Source organism: Petromyzon marinus, chromosome 77 (assembly GCF_048934315.1).
Source record: "Petromyzon marinus isolate PM22_M1 ecotype Great Lakes invasive population chromosome 77, UKy_Petmar_22M1.pri1.0, whole genome shotgun sequence".
Taxonomy (NCBI): Eukaryota; Metazoa; Chordata; class Hyperoartia; order Petromyzontiformes; family Petromyzontidae; genus Petromyzon; species Petromyzon marinus.
The window spans coordinates 23,420-42,082 of record NC_133743.1 but is presented as its reverse complement, the minus strand read 5'-3'; the positions used below and the strand labels follow the sequence as shown (position 1 = coordinate 42,082).

Genomic DNA, 18,663 nt, shown 5'->3' with positions numbered 1-18,663 from the left:
ACTACACCACTACTACTACACCACCACTACTACACCACCACTACTACACCACCACCACTACACCACCACTACACCACTACTACACCACTACTACACCACCACTACTACACCACCACTACTACACCACCACTTCTACACCACCACCACCACTACACCACCACCACTACTACACCACCACCACTACTACACCACTACTACTACACCACCACCACTACTACACCACCACCACTACCACTATTACACCACTACTACACCACTACTACTACACCACCACTACTACACCACCACTACTACACCACCACCACTACACCACCACTACACCACTACTACACCACTACTACACCACCACTACTACACCACCACTACTACACCACCACTTCTACACCGCCACCACCACTACACCACCACCACTACTACACCACCACCACTACTACACCACTACTACTACACCACCACCACTACTACACCACCACTACTACTACACCACCACCACTACTACACCACCACTACTACACCACCACTACTACACTACTACTACACCACTACTACTACACTACCACTAATACACCACCACTACTACTACTACACTACTACTACACCACTACTACTACACCACCACTACTACTACACCACTACTACTACACCACTACTACTACACCACCACTACTACACCACCACTACTACACCACCACTACTACTACACCACTACTACTACACTACCACTACTACACCACCACCACTACTACACCACCACTACTACACCACCACTACTACACCACCACTACTACACCACCACTACTACTACACTACCACTACTACACCACCACTACTACTACTACTACACCACTACCACTACTACACCACCACTACTACACCACCACCACTACACTACCACTACTACACCACTACACCACTACTACTACACCACCACCACTACCACACCACTACTACTACACCACTACTACTACACCACCACTACTACTACTATCTACTACTACACCACCACTACTACTACACCACTACACCACCACTACTACACCACCACCACTACTACACCACCACCACTACCACACCACTACTACACCACCACTACTACTACACAACTACTACACCACTACTACTACACTACCACTACTACTACACCACCACCACTACTACACCACTACTACACTACTACTACACCACCACTACTACACCACTACTACACCACCACTACTACACCACTACTACACCACCACTACTATACCACTACACCACCACTACTACACCACCACTACTACTCCACCAATACTACTACACCACCACCACTACTACACCACCACTACTACACCACCACTACTACACCACCACTACTACTACACCACTACTACTACACTACCACTACTACACCACTACTACTACTACTACACCACTACTACTACACCACTACTACACCACTACTATTACACCACTACTACTACACCACCACCACTACTACACCACCACTACTACTACACCACCACTACTACACCACCACTACTACACCACCACCACTACACCACCACTACACCACTACTACACCACCACTACTACACCACCACCACTACACCACCACTACTACACCACCACTACTACACCACCACCACTACACCACCACTACTACACCACTACACCACTACTACTACACCACCACCACCATTACTACACCACCACTACTACACCACCACTACTACACCACCACTACTACTACACTACCACTACTACACCACCACTACTACTACTACACCACTACTACTACACCACCACTACTACACCACTACTACTACACCACTACTACACCACCACCACCACTACTACACCACCACTACTACACCACCACCACTACTACTACACCACCACCACTACTACACCACCACTACTACTACACCACCACCACTACTACACCACCACTACTACACCACCACTACTACACCACCACTACTACTACTACACCACTACTACTACACTACCACTACTACACCACCACTACTACTACTACACCACTACTACACCACCACTACTACACCACTACTACTACACCACTACTACACCACCACCACTACTACACCACCACCACTACCACTATTACACCACTACTACACCACTACTACTACACCACCACTACTACACCACCACTACTACACCACCACCACTACACCACCACTACACCACTACTACACCACTACTACACCACCACTACTACACCACCACTACTACACCACCACTACACCACCACCACTACTACACCACCACCACTACTACACTACTACTACACCACCACCACTACTACACCACCACTACTACTACACCACCACCACTACTACACCACCACTACTACACCACCACTACTACACTACTACTACTACACCACTACTACTACACTACCACTAATACACCACCACTACTACTACTACACTACTACTACACCACTACTACTACACCACCACTACTACTACACCACTACTACTACACTACCACTACTACACCACTACTACTACACCACTACTACACTACTACTACACCACCACTACTACACCACTACTACACCACCACTACTACACCACCACTACTATACCACTACACCACCACTACTACACCACCACTACTACTCCACCAATACTACTACACCACCACCACTACTACACCACCACTACTACACCACCACTACTACACCACCACTACTACTACACCACTACTACTACACTACCACTACTACTACTACTACTACACCACTACTACTACACCACTACTACACCACCACTATTACACCACTACACCACTACTACTACACCACCACCACTACTACACCACCACTACTACTACACCACCACTACTACACCACCACTACTACACCACCACCACTACACCACCACTACACCACTACTACACCACCACTACTACACCACCACCACCACCACTACACCACCACTACTACACCACCACTACTACACCACCACCACTACACCACCACTACTACACCACTACACCACTACTACTACACCACCACCACCATTACTACACCACCACTACTACACCACCACTACTACACCACCACTACTACTACACTACCACTACTACACCACCACTACTACTACTACACCACTACTACTACACCGCTACTACACCACCACTACTACACCACTACTACTACACCACTACTACACCACCACCACCACTACACCACCACCACTACTACACCACCACTACTACACCACCACCACTACACCACCACTACTACACCACTACACCACTACTACTACACCACCACCACTACTACACCACCACTACTACTACACCACCACCACTACTACACCACCACTACTACACCACCACTACTACACCACCACTACTACTACTACACCACTACTACTACACTACCACTACTACACCACCACTACTACTACTACTACACCACTACTACACCACCACTACTACACCACTACTACTACACCACTACTACACCACCACCACTACTACACCACCACCACTACCACTATTACACCACTACTACACCACCACTACTACACCACTACTACACCACCACTACTATACCACTACACCACCACTACTACACCACCACTACTACTCCACCAATACTACTACACCACCACCACTACTACACCACCACTACTACACCACCACTACTACACCACCACTACTACTACACCACTACTACTACACTACCACTACTACACCACTACTACTACTACTACACCACTACTACTACACCACTACTACACCACTACTATTACACCACTACTACTACACCACCACCACTACTACACCACCACTACTACTACACCACCACTACTACACCACCACTACTACACCACCACCACTACACCACCACTACACCACTACTACACCACCACTACTACACCACCACCACTACACCACCACTACTACACCACCACTACTACACCACCACCACTACACCACCACTACTACACCACTACACCACTACTACTACACCACCACCACCATTACTACACCACCACTACTACACCACCACTACTACACCACCACTACTACTACACTACCACTACTACACCACCACTACTACTACTACACCACTACTACTACACCACCACTACTACACCACTACTACTACACCACTACTACACCACCACCACCACTACTACACCACCACTACTACACCACCACCACTACTACTACACCACCACCACTACTACACCACCACTACTACTACACCACCACCACTACTACACCACCACTACTACACCACCACTACTACACCACCACTACTACTACTACACCACTACTACTACACTACCACTACTACACCACCACTACTACTACTACACCACTACTACACCACCACTACTACACCACTACTACTACACCACTACTACACCACCACCACTACTACACCACCACCACTACCACTATTACACCACTACTACACCACTACTACTACACCACCACTACTACACCACCACTACTACACCACCACCACTACACCACCACTACACCACTACTACACCACTACTACACCACCACTACTACACCACCACTACTACACCACCACTACACCACCACCACTACTACACCACCACCACTACTACACTACTACTACACCACCACCACTACTACACCACCACTACTACTACACCACCACCACTACTACACCACCACTACTACACCACCACTACTACACTACTACTACTACACCACTACTACTACACTACCACTAATACACCACCACTACTACTACTACACTACTACTACACCACTACTACTACACCACCACTACTACTACACCACTACTACTACACTACCACTACTACACCACTACTACTACACCACTACTACACTACTACTACACCACCACTACTACACCACTACTACACCACCACTACTACACCACCACTACTATACCACTACACCACCACTACTACACCACCACTACTACTCCACCAATACTACTACACCACCACCACTACTACACCACCACTACTACACCACCACTACTACACCACCACTACTACTACACCACTACTACTACACTACCACTACTACTACTACTACTACACCACTACTACTACACCACTACTACACCACCACTATTACACCACTACACCACTACTACTACACCACCACCACTACTACACCACCACTACTACTACACCACCACTACTACACCACCACTACTACACCACCACCACTACACCACCACTACACCACTACTACACCACCACTACTACACCACCACCACCACCACTACACCACCACTACTACACCACCACTACTACACCACCACCACTACACCACCACTACTACACCACTACACCACTACTACTACACCACCACCACCATTACTACACCACCACTACTACACCACCACTACTACACCACCACTACTACTACACTACCACTACTACACCACCACTACTACTACTACACCACTACTACTACACCGCTACTACACCACCACTACTACACCACTACTACTACACCACTACTACACCACCACCACCACTACACCACCACCACTACTACACCACCACTACTACACCACCACCACTACACCACCACTACTACACCACTACACCACTACTACTACACCACCACCACTACTACACCACCACTACTACTACACCACCACCACTACTACACCACCACTACTACACCACCACTACTACACCACCACTACTACTACTACACCACTACTACTACACTACCACTACTACACCACCACTACTACTACTACTACACCACTACTACACCACCACTACTACACCACTACTACTACACCACTACTACACCACCACCACTACTACACCACCACCACTACCACTATTACACCACTACTACACCACTACTACTACACCACCACTACTACACCACCACTACTACACCACCACCACTACACCACCACTACACCACTACTACACCACTACTACACCACCACTACTACACCACCACTACTACACCACCACTTCTACACCGCCACCACCACTACACCACCACCACTACTACACCACTACTACTACACCACCACCACTACTACACCACCACTACTACTACACCACCACCACTACTACACCACCACTACTACACCACCACTACTACACTACTACTACACCACTACTACTACACTACCACTAATACACCACCACTACTACTACTACACTACTACTACACCACTACTACTACACCACTACTACTACACCACTACTACTACACCACCACTACTACACCACCACTACTACACCACCACTACTACTACACCACTACTACTACACTACCACTACTACACCACCACCACTACTACACCACCACTACTACACCACCACTACTACACCACCACTACTACACCACCACTACTACACCACCACTACTACTACACTACCACTACTACACCACCACTACTACTACTACTACACCACTACCACTACTACACCACCACTACTACACCACTACACTACCACTACTACACCACTACACCACTACTACTACACCACCACCACTACTACACCACTACTACTACACCACCACTACTACACCACCACTACTACTACACTACCACTACTACACCACCACTACTACTACACCACTACTACACCACCACTACTACACCACTACTACTACACCACTACTACACCACTACTACACCACCACCACTACCACTACTACACCACTACTACACCACTACTACACCACTACTACTACACCACCACTACTACACCACCACTACTACACCACCACCACTACACCACCACTACACCACTACTACACCACTACTACTACACCACTACTACACCACCCCTACTACACCACCACTACTACACCACCACTTCTACACCACCACCACCACTACACCACCACCACTACTACAACACCACCACTACTACACCACTACTACTACACCACCACCACTACTACACCACCACTACTACTACACCACCACCACTACTACACCACCACTACTACACCACCACTACTACTACACCACTACTACTACACTACCACTACTACACCACCACTACTACTACTACACTACTACTACTACTACACCACTACTACTACACCACCACTACTACTACACCACTACTACTACACTACCACTACTACACCACCACTACTACACCACTACTACTACACCACCACTACTACACCACCACTACTACACCACCACTACTACCACACTACCACACCACCACCACTACTACACCACCACTACTACACCACCACTACTACACCACCACTACTACTACACTACCACTACTACACCACCACTACTACTACTACACCACTACTACTACTACACCACTACTACTACACCACTACTACACGACTACTACACCACCACTACTACACCACGACTAAACCACTACTACCACTACTACACCACCACTACTACTACTACACCACTACTACACCACTACTACTACACCACTACTACTACACCACTACTACACCACTACTACTACACCACCACTACTACACCACTACTACACCACTACTACTACACCACTACTACTACACCACTACCACTACTACACCACTACTACTACACCACCACTACTACACCACCACTACTACACCACTACTACACCACCACTACTACACCACTACACCACCACTACTACACCACCACTACTACACTACCACTACTACACCACTTCTACTACACCACTACTACTACACCACTACACCACCACTACTACACCACCACCACCACTACACCACCACTACTACACCACTACCACTACTACTACACTACTACACCACTTCTACTACACCACTACTACTACACCACTACACCACCACTACTACACCACCACCACCACTACACCACCACTACTACACCACTACCACTACTACTACACTACTACACCACTACCACTACTACACCACCACTACTACACCACTACCACTACTACACCACCACCACTACTACACCACCACCACCACTACTACACCACCACTACTACTACACCATCACTACTACACCACCACTACTACTACACCACCACTACTACACCACCACTACTACACCACCACTACTACTACACTACCACTACTACACCACCACTACTACTACTACACCACTACTACTACACCACCACTACTACTACTACACCACTACTACTACTACACCACTACTACTACACCACTACTACACGACTACTACACCACCACTACTACACCACGACTACACCACTACTACCACTACTACACCACCACTACTACTACTACACCACTACTACACCACTACTACTACACCACTACTACTACACCACTACTACACCACTACTACTACACCACCACTACTACACCACTACTACACCACTACTACTACACCACTACTACTACACCACTACCACTACTACACCACTACTACTACACCACCACTACTACACCACCACTACTACACCACTACTACACCACCACTACTACACCACTACACCACCACTACTACACCACCACTACTACACTACCACTACTACACCACATCTACTACACCACTACTACTACACCACTACACCACCACTACTACACCACCACCACCACTACACCACCACTACTACACCACTACCACTACTACTACACTACTACACCACTTCTACTACACCACTACTAACTACACCACTACACCACCACTACTACACCACCACCACCACTACACCACCACTACTACACCACTACCACTACTACTACACTACTACACCACTACCACTACTACACCACCACTACTACACCACTACCACTACTACACCACCACCACTACTACACCACCACCACCACTACTACACCACCACTACTACTACACCATCACTACTACACCACCACTACTACTACACCACCACTACTACACCACCACTACTACTACACCACCACTACTAAACCACCACCACTACTACACCACCACCACTACTACACCACCACCACTACTACCACCACTACTACACCACCACTACTACTACACCACCACTACTACACCACCACCACTACTACACCACCATCACTACTACACCACCACTACTACTACACCACCACTACTACTACACCACTACTACTACACCACCACTACTACACTACTACTACACCACCACTACTACACCACCACTACTACACCACCACTACACCATCACCACTACTACACCACCACTACTACACCACCACTACTACACCACTACTACACCACTACTACACCACTACCACTACTACACCACTACTACACCACTACTACACCACTACTACACCACCACTACTACACCACTACACCACCACTACTACACCACTACTACACCACTACTACACCACCACTACTACACCACTACACCACTACTACTACACCACTACTACTACACCACCACCACTACACCACCACTACTACACCACCACCACTACTACACCACCACTACTACACCACCACTACACCACTACTACACCACCACTACTACACCACCACCACTACTACACCACTACTACACCACTACTACACCACTACCACTACTACACCACTACTACACCACTACTACTACACTACTACTACACCACTACTACACCACTACTACTACACTACTACTACACCACTACTACACCACTACTACTACACCACTACTACACCACTACTACCACTACTACACCACCACCACTACTACACCACCACCACTATTACACCACCACCACCACTACTACACCACCACCACTACTACTACACCACTACTACACCACTACTACACCACTACTACTACACCACCACTACTACACCACTACTACACCACCACTACTACACTACCACTACTACACCACCACCACTACACCACTACTACACCACTACTACACCACTACTACACCACTACTACTACACCACTACACCACTACTACACCACCACCACCACTACTACACCACTACACCACCACCACTACTACACCACCACTACTACACCACCACTACTACACCACTACTACACTACTACTACACCACCACCACTACTACACCACTACTACACCACTACTACTACACCACCACTACTACCTCCCTCCCCCCCCCTCCCTCCAGGGGTCTCCGCTTCATCCAGACGCTGCTGCAGAGTTTGGTGGACGGAGTTCGCGACGAGCGGCACCCAAACCACATGACGGTCAACGCCACCCTGGCCTACACAGCGTCACTGCGGAGATATCACGGGTGGCTCGTGAGGGGGGTCTTCTCTGTGAGTCACTTACTCAGTCAGTCTCTCAGTCAGTCTCTCAGTCAGTCAGTCAGTCAGTCGCTCAGTCAGTCGCTGGCCTACACAGCGTCACTGCGGAGATATCACGGGTGGCTCGTGAGGGGGGTCTTCTCTGTGAGTCAGTCTCTCAGTCAGTCTCTCAGTCAGTCAGTCTCTCAGTCACTCAGTCAGTCGCTGGCCTACACAGCGTCACTGCGGAGATATCACGGGTGGCTCGTGAGGGGGGTCTTCTCTGTGAGTCACTTACAGTCAGTCAGTCAGTCAGTCGCTCAGTCAGTCGCTCAGTCAGTCGCTGGCCTACACAGCGTCACTGCGGAGATATCACGGGTGGCTTGTGAGGGGGGTCTTCTCTGTGAGTCGCTCAGTCAGTCAGTCAGTCACTCAGTCAGTCGCTCAGTCACTCAGTCAGTCGCTGGCCTACACAGCGTCACTGCGGAGATATCACGGGTGGCTCGTGAGGGGGGTCTTCTCTGTGAGTCAGTCTCTCAGTCAGTCAGTCAGTCACTCAGTCAGTCAGTCTCTCAGTCAGTCGCTGGCCTACACAGCGTCACTGCGGGGATATCACGGGTGGCTCGTGAGGGGGGTCTTCTCCTTGAGTCAGTCTCTCAGTCAGTCAGTCAGTCAGTCGCTCGGTCCGTCAGTCAGTCTGTCTCTCAGTCAGTCAGTCACACAGTCAGTCTCTCAGTCAGTCAGTCTCTCAGTCAGTCGCTCAGTCAGTCAGTCGCTCGCTCAGTCATTCGCTCAGTCAGTCGCTCAGTCAGTCACTCAGTCAGTCTCTCAGTCAGTCAGTCGCTTGCTCAGTCAGTCTCTCAGTCAGTCGCTCACTCAGTCAGTCAGTCAGTTGCTGGCCTACGCAGCGTCACTGCGGAGATATCACAGGTGGCTCGTGAGGGGGGTCTTCTCCGTGAGTCACTCACTCAGTCATTCGCTCAGTCAGTCGCTCAGTCAGTCTCTCAGTCAGTCAGTCGCTCAGTCAGTCACTCACTCAGTCACTCAGTCAGTCAGTCGTTCAGTCAGTCTCTCAGTCAGTCGCTGGCCTACACAGCGTCACTGCGGAGATATCACGGGTGGCTCGTGAGGGGGGTCTTCTCCGTGAGTCACTCAGTCAGTCAGTCAGTCAGTCGCTCAGTCAGTCAGTCGCTCAGTCAGTCGCTCAGTCAGTCGCTCAGTCAGTCGCTCGCTCAGTCATTCGCTCAGTCAGTCAGTCGCTCAGTCAGTCGCTCAGTCAGTCGCTAAGTCAGTCAGTCAGTCTCTCAGTCAGTCAGTCAGTCAGTCGCTCAGTCGCTCAGTCAGTCGCTCAGTCAGTCGCTCACTCAGTCAGTCAGTCTCTCAGTCAGTCGCTCAGTCAGTAACTCAGTCAGTCACTCAGTCGCTCAGTCAGTCGCTCGCTCAGTCAGTCGCTCAGTCAGTCAGTCAGTCGCTCAGTCGCTCAGTCAGTCGCTCAGTCAGTCGCTCAGCCAGTCACTCAGTCGCTCAGTCGCTCGCTCAGTCAGTCGCTCAGCCAGTCAGTCGCTCAGTCAGTCGTTCAGTCGCTCAGCCAGTCACTCAGTCGCTCAGTCAGTCGCCCAGTCAGTCGCTCAGTCAGTCGCCCAGTCAGTCGCTCAGTCGCTCGCTCAGTCAGTCGCTTAGTCAGTCGCTCAGTCAGTCGCTCAGTCAGTCGCTCAGTCAGTCAGTCAGTCAGTCGCTCAGTCAGTCGCTCGCTCAGTCAGTTGCTCGCTCAGTCGCTCAGTCAGTCGCTCAGTCAGTCGCTCAGTCAGTGGCTCAGTCTCTCGCTCAGTCGCTCGCTCAGTCAGTCACTCAGTCAGTCGCTCACTCAGTCACTCAGTCACTCAGTCAGTCGCTCAGTCACTCGCTCAGTCAGTCGCTCAGTCAGTCGCTCACTAAGTCGCTCAGTCGCTCAGTCAGTCACTCAGTCGCTCAGTCAGTCGCTCAGTCAGTCACTCAGTCACTCAGTCAGTCGCTCAGTCAGTCGCTCAGTCAGTCACTCGCTCAGTCAGTTGCTCGCTCAGTCGCTCAGTCAGTCGCTCAGTCAGTCGCTCAGTCAGTGGCTCAGTCTCTCGCTCAGTCGCTCGCTCAGTCAGTCACTCAGTCAGTCGCTCACTCAGTCACTCAGTCACTCAGTCAGTCGCTCAGTCACTCGCTCAGTCAGTCGCTCAGTCAGTCGCTCACTAAGTCGCTCAGTCGCTCAGTCAGTCACTCAGTCGCTCAGTCAGTCACTCAGTCGCTCAGTCAGTCGCTCATTCACTCGCTTACTCACACAAGCAGGTACAAGTATCTGTGCCTGCGTGTGTCTGTGTGTGTCTATGTGTGTCTGTGTGTGTCTATGTGTGTCTGTGTGTATGTGTCTGTGTGTGTCTGTGTGTGTCTGTGTGTGTTTATGTGTGTCTATGTGTGTCTGTGCCTGCGTGTGTGTCTGTGTGTGTCTGTGTGTGTGTGTCTATGTGTGTCAGTGTGTGTCTGTGTGTGTCTGTTTGTGTCTGTGTGTGTCTATGTGTGTCTGTGTGTGTCTGTGTGTATGTGTCTATGTCTGTGTGTATGTGTCTAAGTGTCTATGTCTGTGTGTGTCTGTGTGTGTCTGTGTGTGTCTGTGCCTGCGTGTGTGTCTATGTGTGTCTGTGTGTATGTGTCTGTGTGTGTCTGTGTGTGTCTGTGTGTTTGTGTCTGTACAGGTGTCTGTACCTGCATGTGTGGTTGTGTGTCTGTATGTATGTGTCCGTGTGTATGTGTGTATGTGTCTGTGTGTATATGTGTCTGTGTGTGTCTGTGTGTATGTGTCTATGTCTGTGTGTATGTCTGTGTGTGTCTGTGTGTATGTGTCTATGTGTATGTGTCTATGTCTGTGTGTGTCTGTGTGTGTCTGTGTGTATGTGTATATGTCTGTGTGTGTCTGTGTGTACGTGTCTGTGTGTATGTGTCTGTGTGTGTGTCTGTGTGTGTGCGTCTGTGTATGTGTGTCTATGTCTGTGTGTGTCTGTGTGTATGTGTCCATGTGTCTGTGTGTGTGTCTATATCTGTGTGTGTCTGTGTGTATGTTTCTGTGTGTGTCTGTATCTGTGTGTACGTGTCTGTGTGTGTCTATGTCTGTGTGTCTATGTCTGTGTGTGTCTATGTATGTGTGTGTCTGTGTGTGTCTATGTGTGTGTGTGTCTATGTCTGTGTGTGTCTGTGTGTGTGTCTATGTCTGCGTGTGTGTCTATGTGTGTGTCTGTGTGTGTGTCTATGTGTGTGTGTGTCTATGTCTGTGTGTGTGTCTATGTCTGTGTGTGTGTCTATGTCTGTGTGTGTGTCTATGTCTGTGTGTGTGTCTATGCCTGTGTGTGTGTCTATGTCTGTGTGTGTCTGTGTGTGTGTCTATGTCTGTGTGTGTCTGTGTGTGTCTGTGTGTGTGTCTATGTATGTGTCTATGCCTGTGTGTGTGTCTATGTCTATGTGTGTCTGTGTGTGTGTCTATGTCTGTGTGTGTCTGTGTGTGTCTGTGTGTCTATGTATGTGTCTATGTCTGTGTGCGTGTGTGTCTGTGTGTGTCTGTGTGTGTGTCTATGTCTGTGTGTGTGTCTGTGTGCACGTGTCTATGTATGTGTCTATGTCTGTGTGTCTGTGTGTGTGTCTGTGTGCACGTGTCTATCCGCGCGTGTCCGTGTGTGCTGCAGGCGGCCGTGCACGGCGCTCCGTACCGCTCAGATTTCCTGCGGGCTCTGTCCAAGGGTGCAGCCGTGCCCGAAGAACTCTGCCTGGAGCAGATCGCCCTGTTCCTGCGAAACTTCACCCCGCACGTGGACGCCATCTACCGCCTCTACGATGAGCTGGGGGCGGAGCTAGACTACACAGCGTAGACACAGCGTACACACACACAGCGTACACACACACAGCATACACACAGCATACACACAGCATACACACACACAGCGTACACACACACAGCGTACACACACACAACAGATCGCCCTGTTCCTGCGAAACTTCACCCCGCACGTGGACGCCATCTACCGCCTCTACGATGAGCTGGGGGCGGAGCTAGACTACACAGCGTAGACACACAGCATACACACACACAGCGTGCACACACACAGCATACACACAGCATACACACAGCATACACACACACAGCGTACACACACACAGCGTACACACACACAACAGATCGCCCTGTTCCTGAGAAACTTCACCCCGCACGTGGACGCCATCTACCGCCTCTACGATGAGCTGGGGGCGGAGCTAGACTACACAGCATAGACACAGCATACACACAGCATACACACAGCGTACACACACAGCGTACACACACACAGCGTACACACACACAGCGTACACACACAGCATACACACACACAGCGTACACACACAGCGTACACACAGCGTACACACACACAGCGTACACACACAGCGTACACACACACAGAGTACAAACACAGCATACACACACACAGCGTACACACACAGCGTACACACAGCGTACACACACACAGCGTACACACACAGCGTACACACACACAGAGTACACACACAGCATACACACACACAGAGTACACACACAGCGTACACACACACAGCGTACACACAGCGTACACACACACAGCGTACACACACAGCGTACACACACACAGCGTACACACACAGCGTACACACACACAGCGTAGACACACAGCGTACACACAGCGTGCACACACAGCATACACACAGCGTGCACACACAGCATACACACAGCGTACACACAGTGTAGACACACAGCATACACACACAGCGTACACACACAGCGTAGACACAGCGTACACACACAGCGTACACACACAGCATACACACAGTGTAGACACACAGCATACACACACAGCGTACACACAGTGTAGACACACAGCATACACACACAGCATACACACACAGCATACACACACAGCATACACACACAGCATACACACACAGCATACACACAGTGTACACACACAGCATACACACAGCGTACACACACAGCGTACACACACAGCGTACACACAGTGTAGACACACAGCATACAGACACAGCATAGACACACAGCATAGACACACAGCATACACACACAGCATACACACATAGCATACACACACAGCACACACACAGCGTACACACACAGCGTACACACACAGCATACACACAGCGTACACACACAGCGTACACACACAGCGTACACACAGTGTAGACACACAGCATACACACACAGCATACACACAGCATACACACAGCATACACACACGGCATACACACACATACACACAGCATACACACACAGCATACACACAGCATACACACAGTATACACACACAGCATACACACACAGCATACACACAGCATAGACACAGCATACACACAGCATACACACACAGTGTAGACACACAGCATACATACACAGCATACACACAGCGTACACACACAGCATACACACATGGCATACACACACGGCATACACACACAGCATACACACACATACACACACAGCATACACACTGCATACACACAGCATACACACACAGCATACAGACACAGCATAGACACACAGCATAGACACACAGCATACACACACAGCATACACACAGCATAGACACACAGCATACACACACAGCATACACACAGCCTAGCTACAGCTACACAAATAGCTACATAGCAGCTCAATGGTGGGACCTTACATCCAGTAAAATAAACAATAGTTAGTTTTAGTATGGGATTCTGTGGGTTTCTGTGGGTCTCTATGGGTCTCTGTGGGTCTCTGTGGGTCTCTTTGGGTTTCTGTGGGTCTGTATGGGTCTCTGTGGGTCTGTGTGGGTCTCTTTGGGTTTCTGTGGGTCTCTGTGGGGTTCTGTGGGTCTCTGAGTCTCTGTGGGTCTCTGTGGGTCTCTGTGGGTCTGTATGGGTCTGTATGGGTCTCTGTGGGTCTCTGTGGGTCTCTGTGGGTCTCTGTGGGTCTCTGTGGGTCTCTGTGGGTCTGTATGGGTCTCTGTGGGTCTCTGTGGGTCTCTGTGGGTCTGTATGGGTCTCTGTGGGTTTCTGTGGGTCTCTGTGGGTCTCTGAGTCTCTGTGGGTCTCTATGGGTCTCTGTGGGTCTCTGTGGGTCTGTATGGGTCTGTATGGGTCTCTGTGGGTCTCTGTGGGTCTCTGTGGGTCTCTGTGGGTCTCTGTGGGTCTCTATGGGTCTGTGTGGGTCTCTGTGGGTCTCTGTGGGTTTCTGTGGGTCTCTATGGGTCTGTGTGGGTCTCTGTGGGTCTCTGTGGGTTTCTGTGGGTCTCTATGGGTCTGTGTGGGTCTCTGTGGGTCTCTGTGGGTCTCTATGGGTCTCTGTGGGTCTCTATGGGCCTCTATGGGTCTCTGTGGGCCTCTATAAACGTGCGTTTCGAGTCAATATTAGGCTGCTGCTACTACACAATTCCACGCGACGACAATGACGATGGCTGACCAGCTATCATTTGCTTTTGCCCCGGCTGAGTAAAAGTAAGCAAGAAAAAAATTATACCAAAAAAATTTGACGTTAATTGCCCGGCGTGGTTTGCGGTCGACCAAGCCGACCGGCTCACGAGGCCACCCTGACCCCAGGCTGGCTGTGTCCGGGGTTGTGGTGGTGGAGGTGGTGGTGGTGGTGGTTGTGGTGGTGGTGGTTGTGGTGGTGGTGCTGGTTGTGGTGGTGGTTGTGGTGGAGGTGGTGGTGGTTGTGGTGGTGGTTGTGGTGGTTGTAGTGGTGGTGGTTGTGGTGGTGGTGGTGGTGGTGGTTGTGGTGGTGGTGGTGGTTGTGGTGGTGGTTGTGGTGGTGGTAGTTGTGGTGGTGGTGGTTGTGGTTGTGGTGGTTGTGGTGGTGGTTGTGGTGGTGGTGGTTGTTGTGGTGGTTGTGGTGGTGGTGGTGGTGGTGGTTGTGGTGGTGGTGGTGGAGGTGGTGGTGGTGGTGGTTGTGGTGGTGGTGGTGGTGGTGGTTGTGGTGGTGGTTGTGGTGGTGGTGGTTGTGGTGGTGGTTGTGGTGGTGGTTGTGGTGGTGGTTATGGTGGTGGTGGTGGGTGTGGTGGTGGTTGTGGTGGTGGTGGTTGTGGTTGTGGTGGTTGTGGTGGTGGTTGTGGTGGTGGTGCTGGTTGTGGTGGTGGTGGTTGTGGTGGTGGTGGTTGTGGTGGTGGTGGTGGTGGTGGTTTTGACGACGCAGAAGATGAATCTGACGCCATCTGAAGTCAACACGGAAGGCCTGCGTGTTGTGGATGTTGGTTGATGACGCTGCCACTATTACTACTATCACTACTATTACACTACTATTACACTATTACACTGCTACTACACTATTACTACACTACTACTACACTACTATTACACTACTACTATTACACTACTACTACACTATTACACTACTACCACTATCACTACTACTACACTACTACTACCACTATCACTACTACACTACTACTACTATCACTACTATTACATTACTACTACACTACTATTACACAACTACCACTATCACACTACTACTACACTAATACTACACTACCACTATCACTACTACTACACTACTACTATCACTACTATTACACTACTACCACTATCACTACTATTACACTACTATTACACTCCTATTACACTACTACTACCACACTACTACTACTACACTACTACTACTGCACCACTACTACACTACTACTACTACACTACTACTACACTATTACTACTACCACCGCTACCACTACTACCACTACTACACTACTACTACACTACTACCACCGCTACTACTACTACCACTACACTACTACAATACTGCTACTACACTACTACTACCACCGCTACCACTACTACTACTTCCACTACTACACTGCCACTACTACCACTACTACAGTACTACTACCACTACTACACTACTACTGCCACTACTACTACACTACTACTACCGCTACTACTACCACTACTACTACCACTACTACTACCACTACTACCACCACTACTACTACTACCACCACTACCACCACCACTACTACACCACCACTACTACTACCACCACTACTACTACCACTACTACCCCCACTACTACTACCACCACCACTACTACCCCCACTACTACTACCACTACCACCACTACTACTACCACCACTACCACCCCCACTACTACTACCACCACTACCACCACCACTACCACCACCACCACCACTACTATCACCACTACTACCACCACCACCCCGACACAGGCAATCGGTTGAGTAGTCTTGTGACCTGTACGTGCCGACTAAGCGACTCGCTCCATTCTTGTCCCGGGGCGTCTGCGGTTCGTGACTACCGTTACTCATGGCCAGCACGAGGTCTATTTTAATAATAATAATGATGATTGTTGTAATAATGATATTTTCAAATCAAATTGATGATGTCGCTCAATCGTGCGTGTGTGTACACGTGTGTGTGTGTACACGTGTGTGTGTGTACACGTGTGTGTACACGTGTGTGTGTGTGTGTACACGTG

At 49.6% G+C, this 18,663-nt stretch overlaps 1 protein-coding gene across 2 annotated transcripts in view; it reads left to right on the top strand.

The window, feature by feature from the left end:
* Positions 1 to 18,561, top strand: part of GLTP (glycolipid transfer protein) — a 42,304-nt gene extending 23,743 nt beyond the window's left edge. For both annotated transcript variants that reach the window (XM_076056613.1, XM_076056614.1), the window contains exons 5-6: positions 10,052 to 10,202; positions 13,871 to 18,561. In XM_076056613.1, coding sequence (XP_075912728.1) covers positions 10,052 to 10,202; positions 13,871 to 14,053 — 334 coding nt within the window. In that variant the 3' untranslated portion in view covers positions 14,054 to 18,561. The remainder of the gene's footprint in view (positions 1 to 10,051; positions 10,203 to 13,870) is intronic.
* Positions 18,562 to 18,663: the final 102 nt, after the last annotated feature.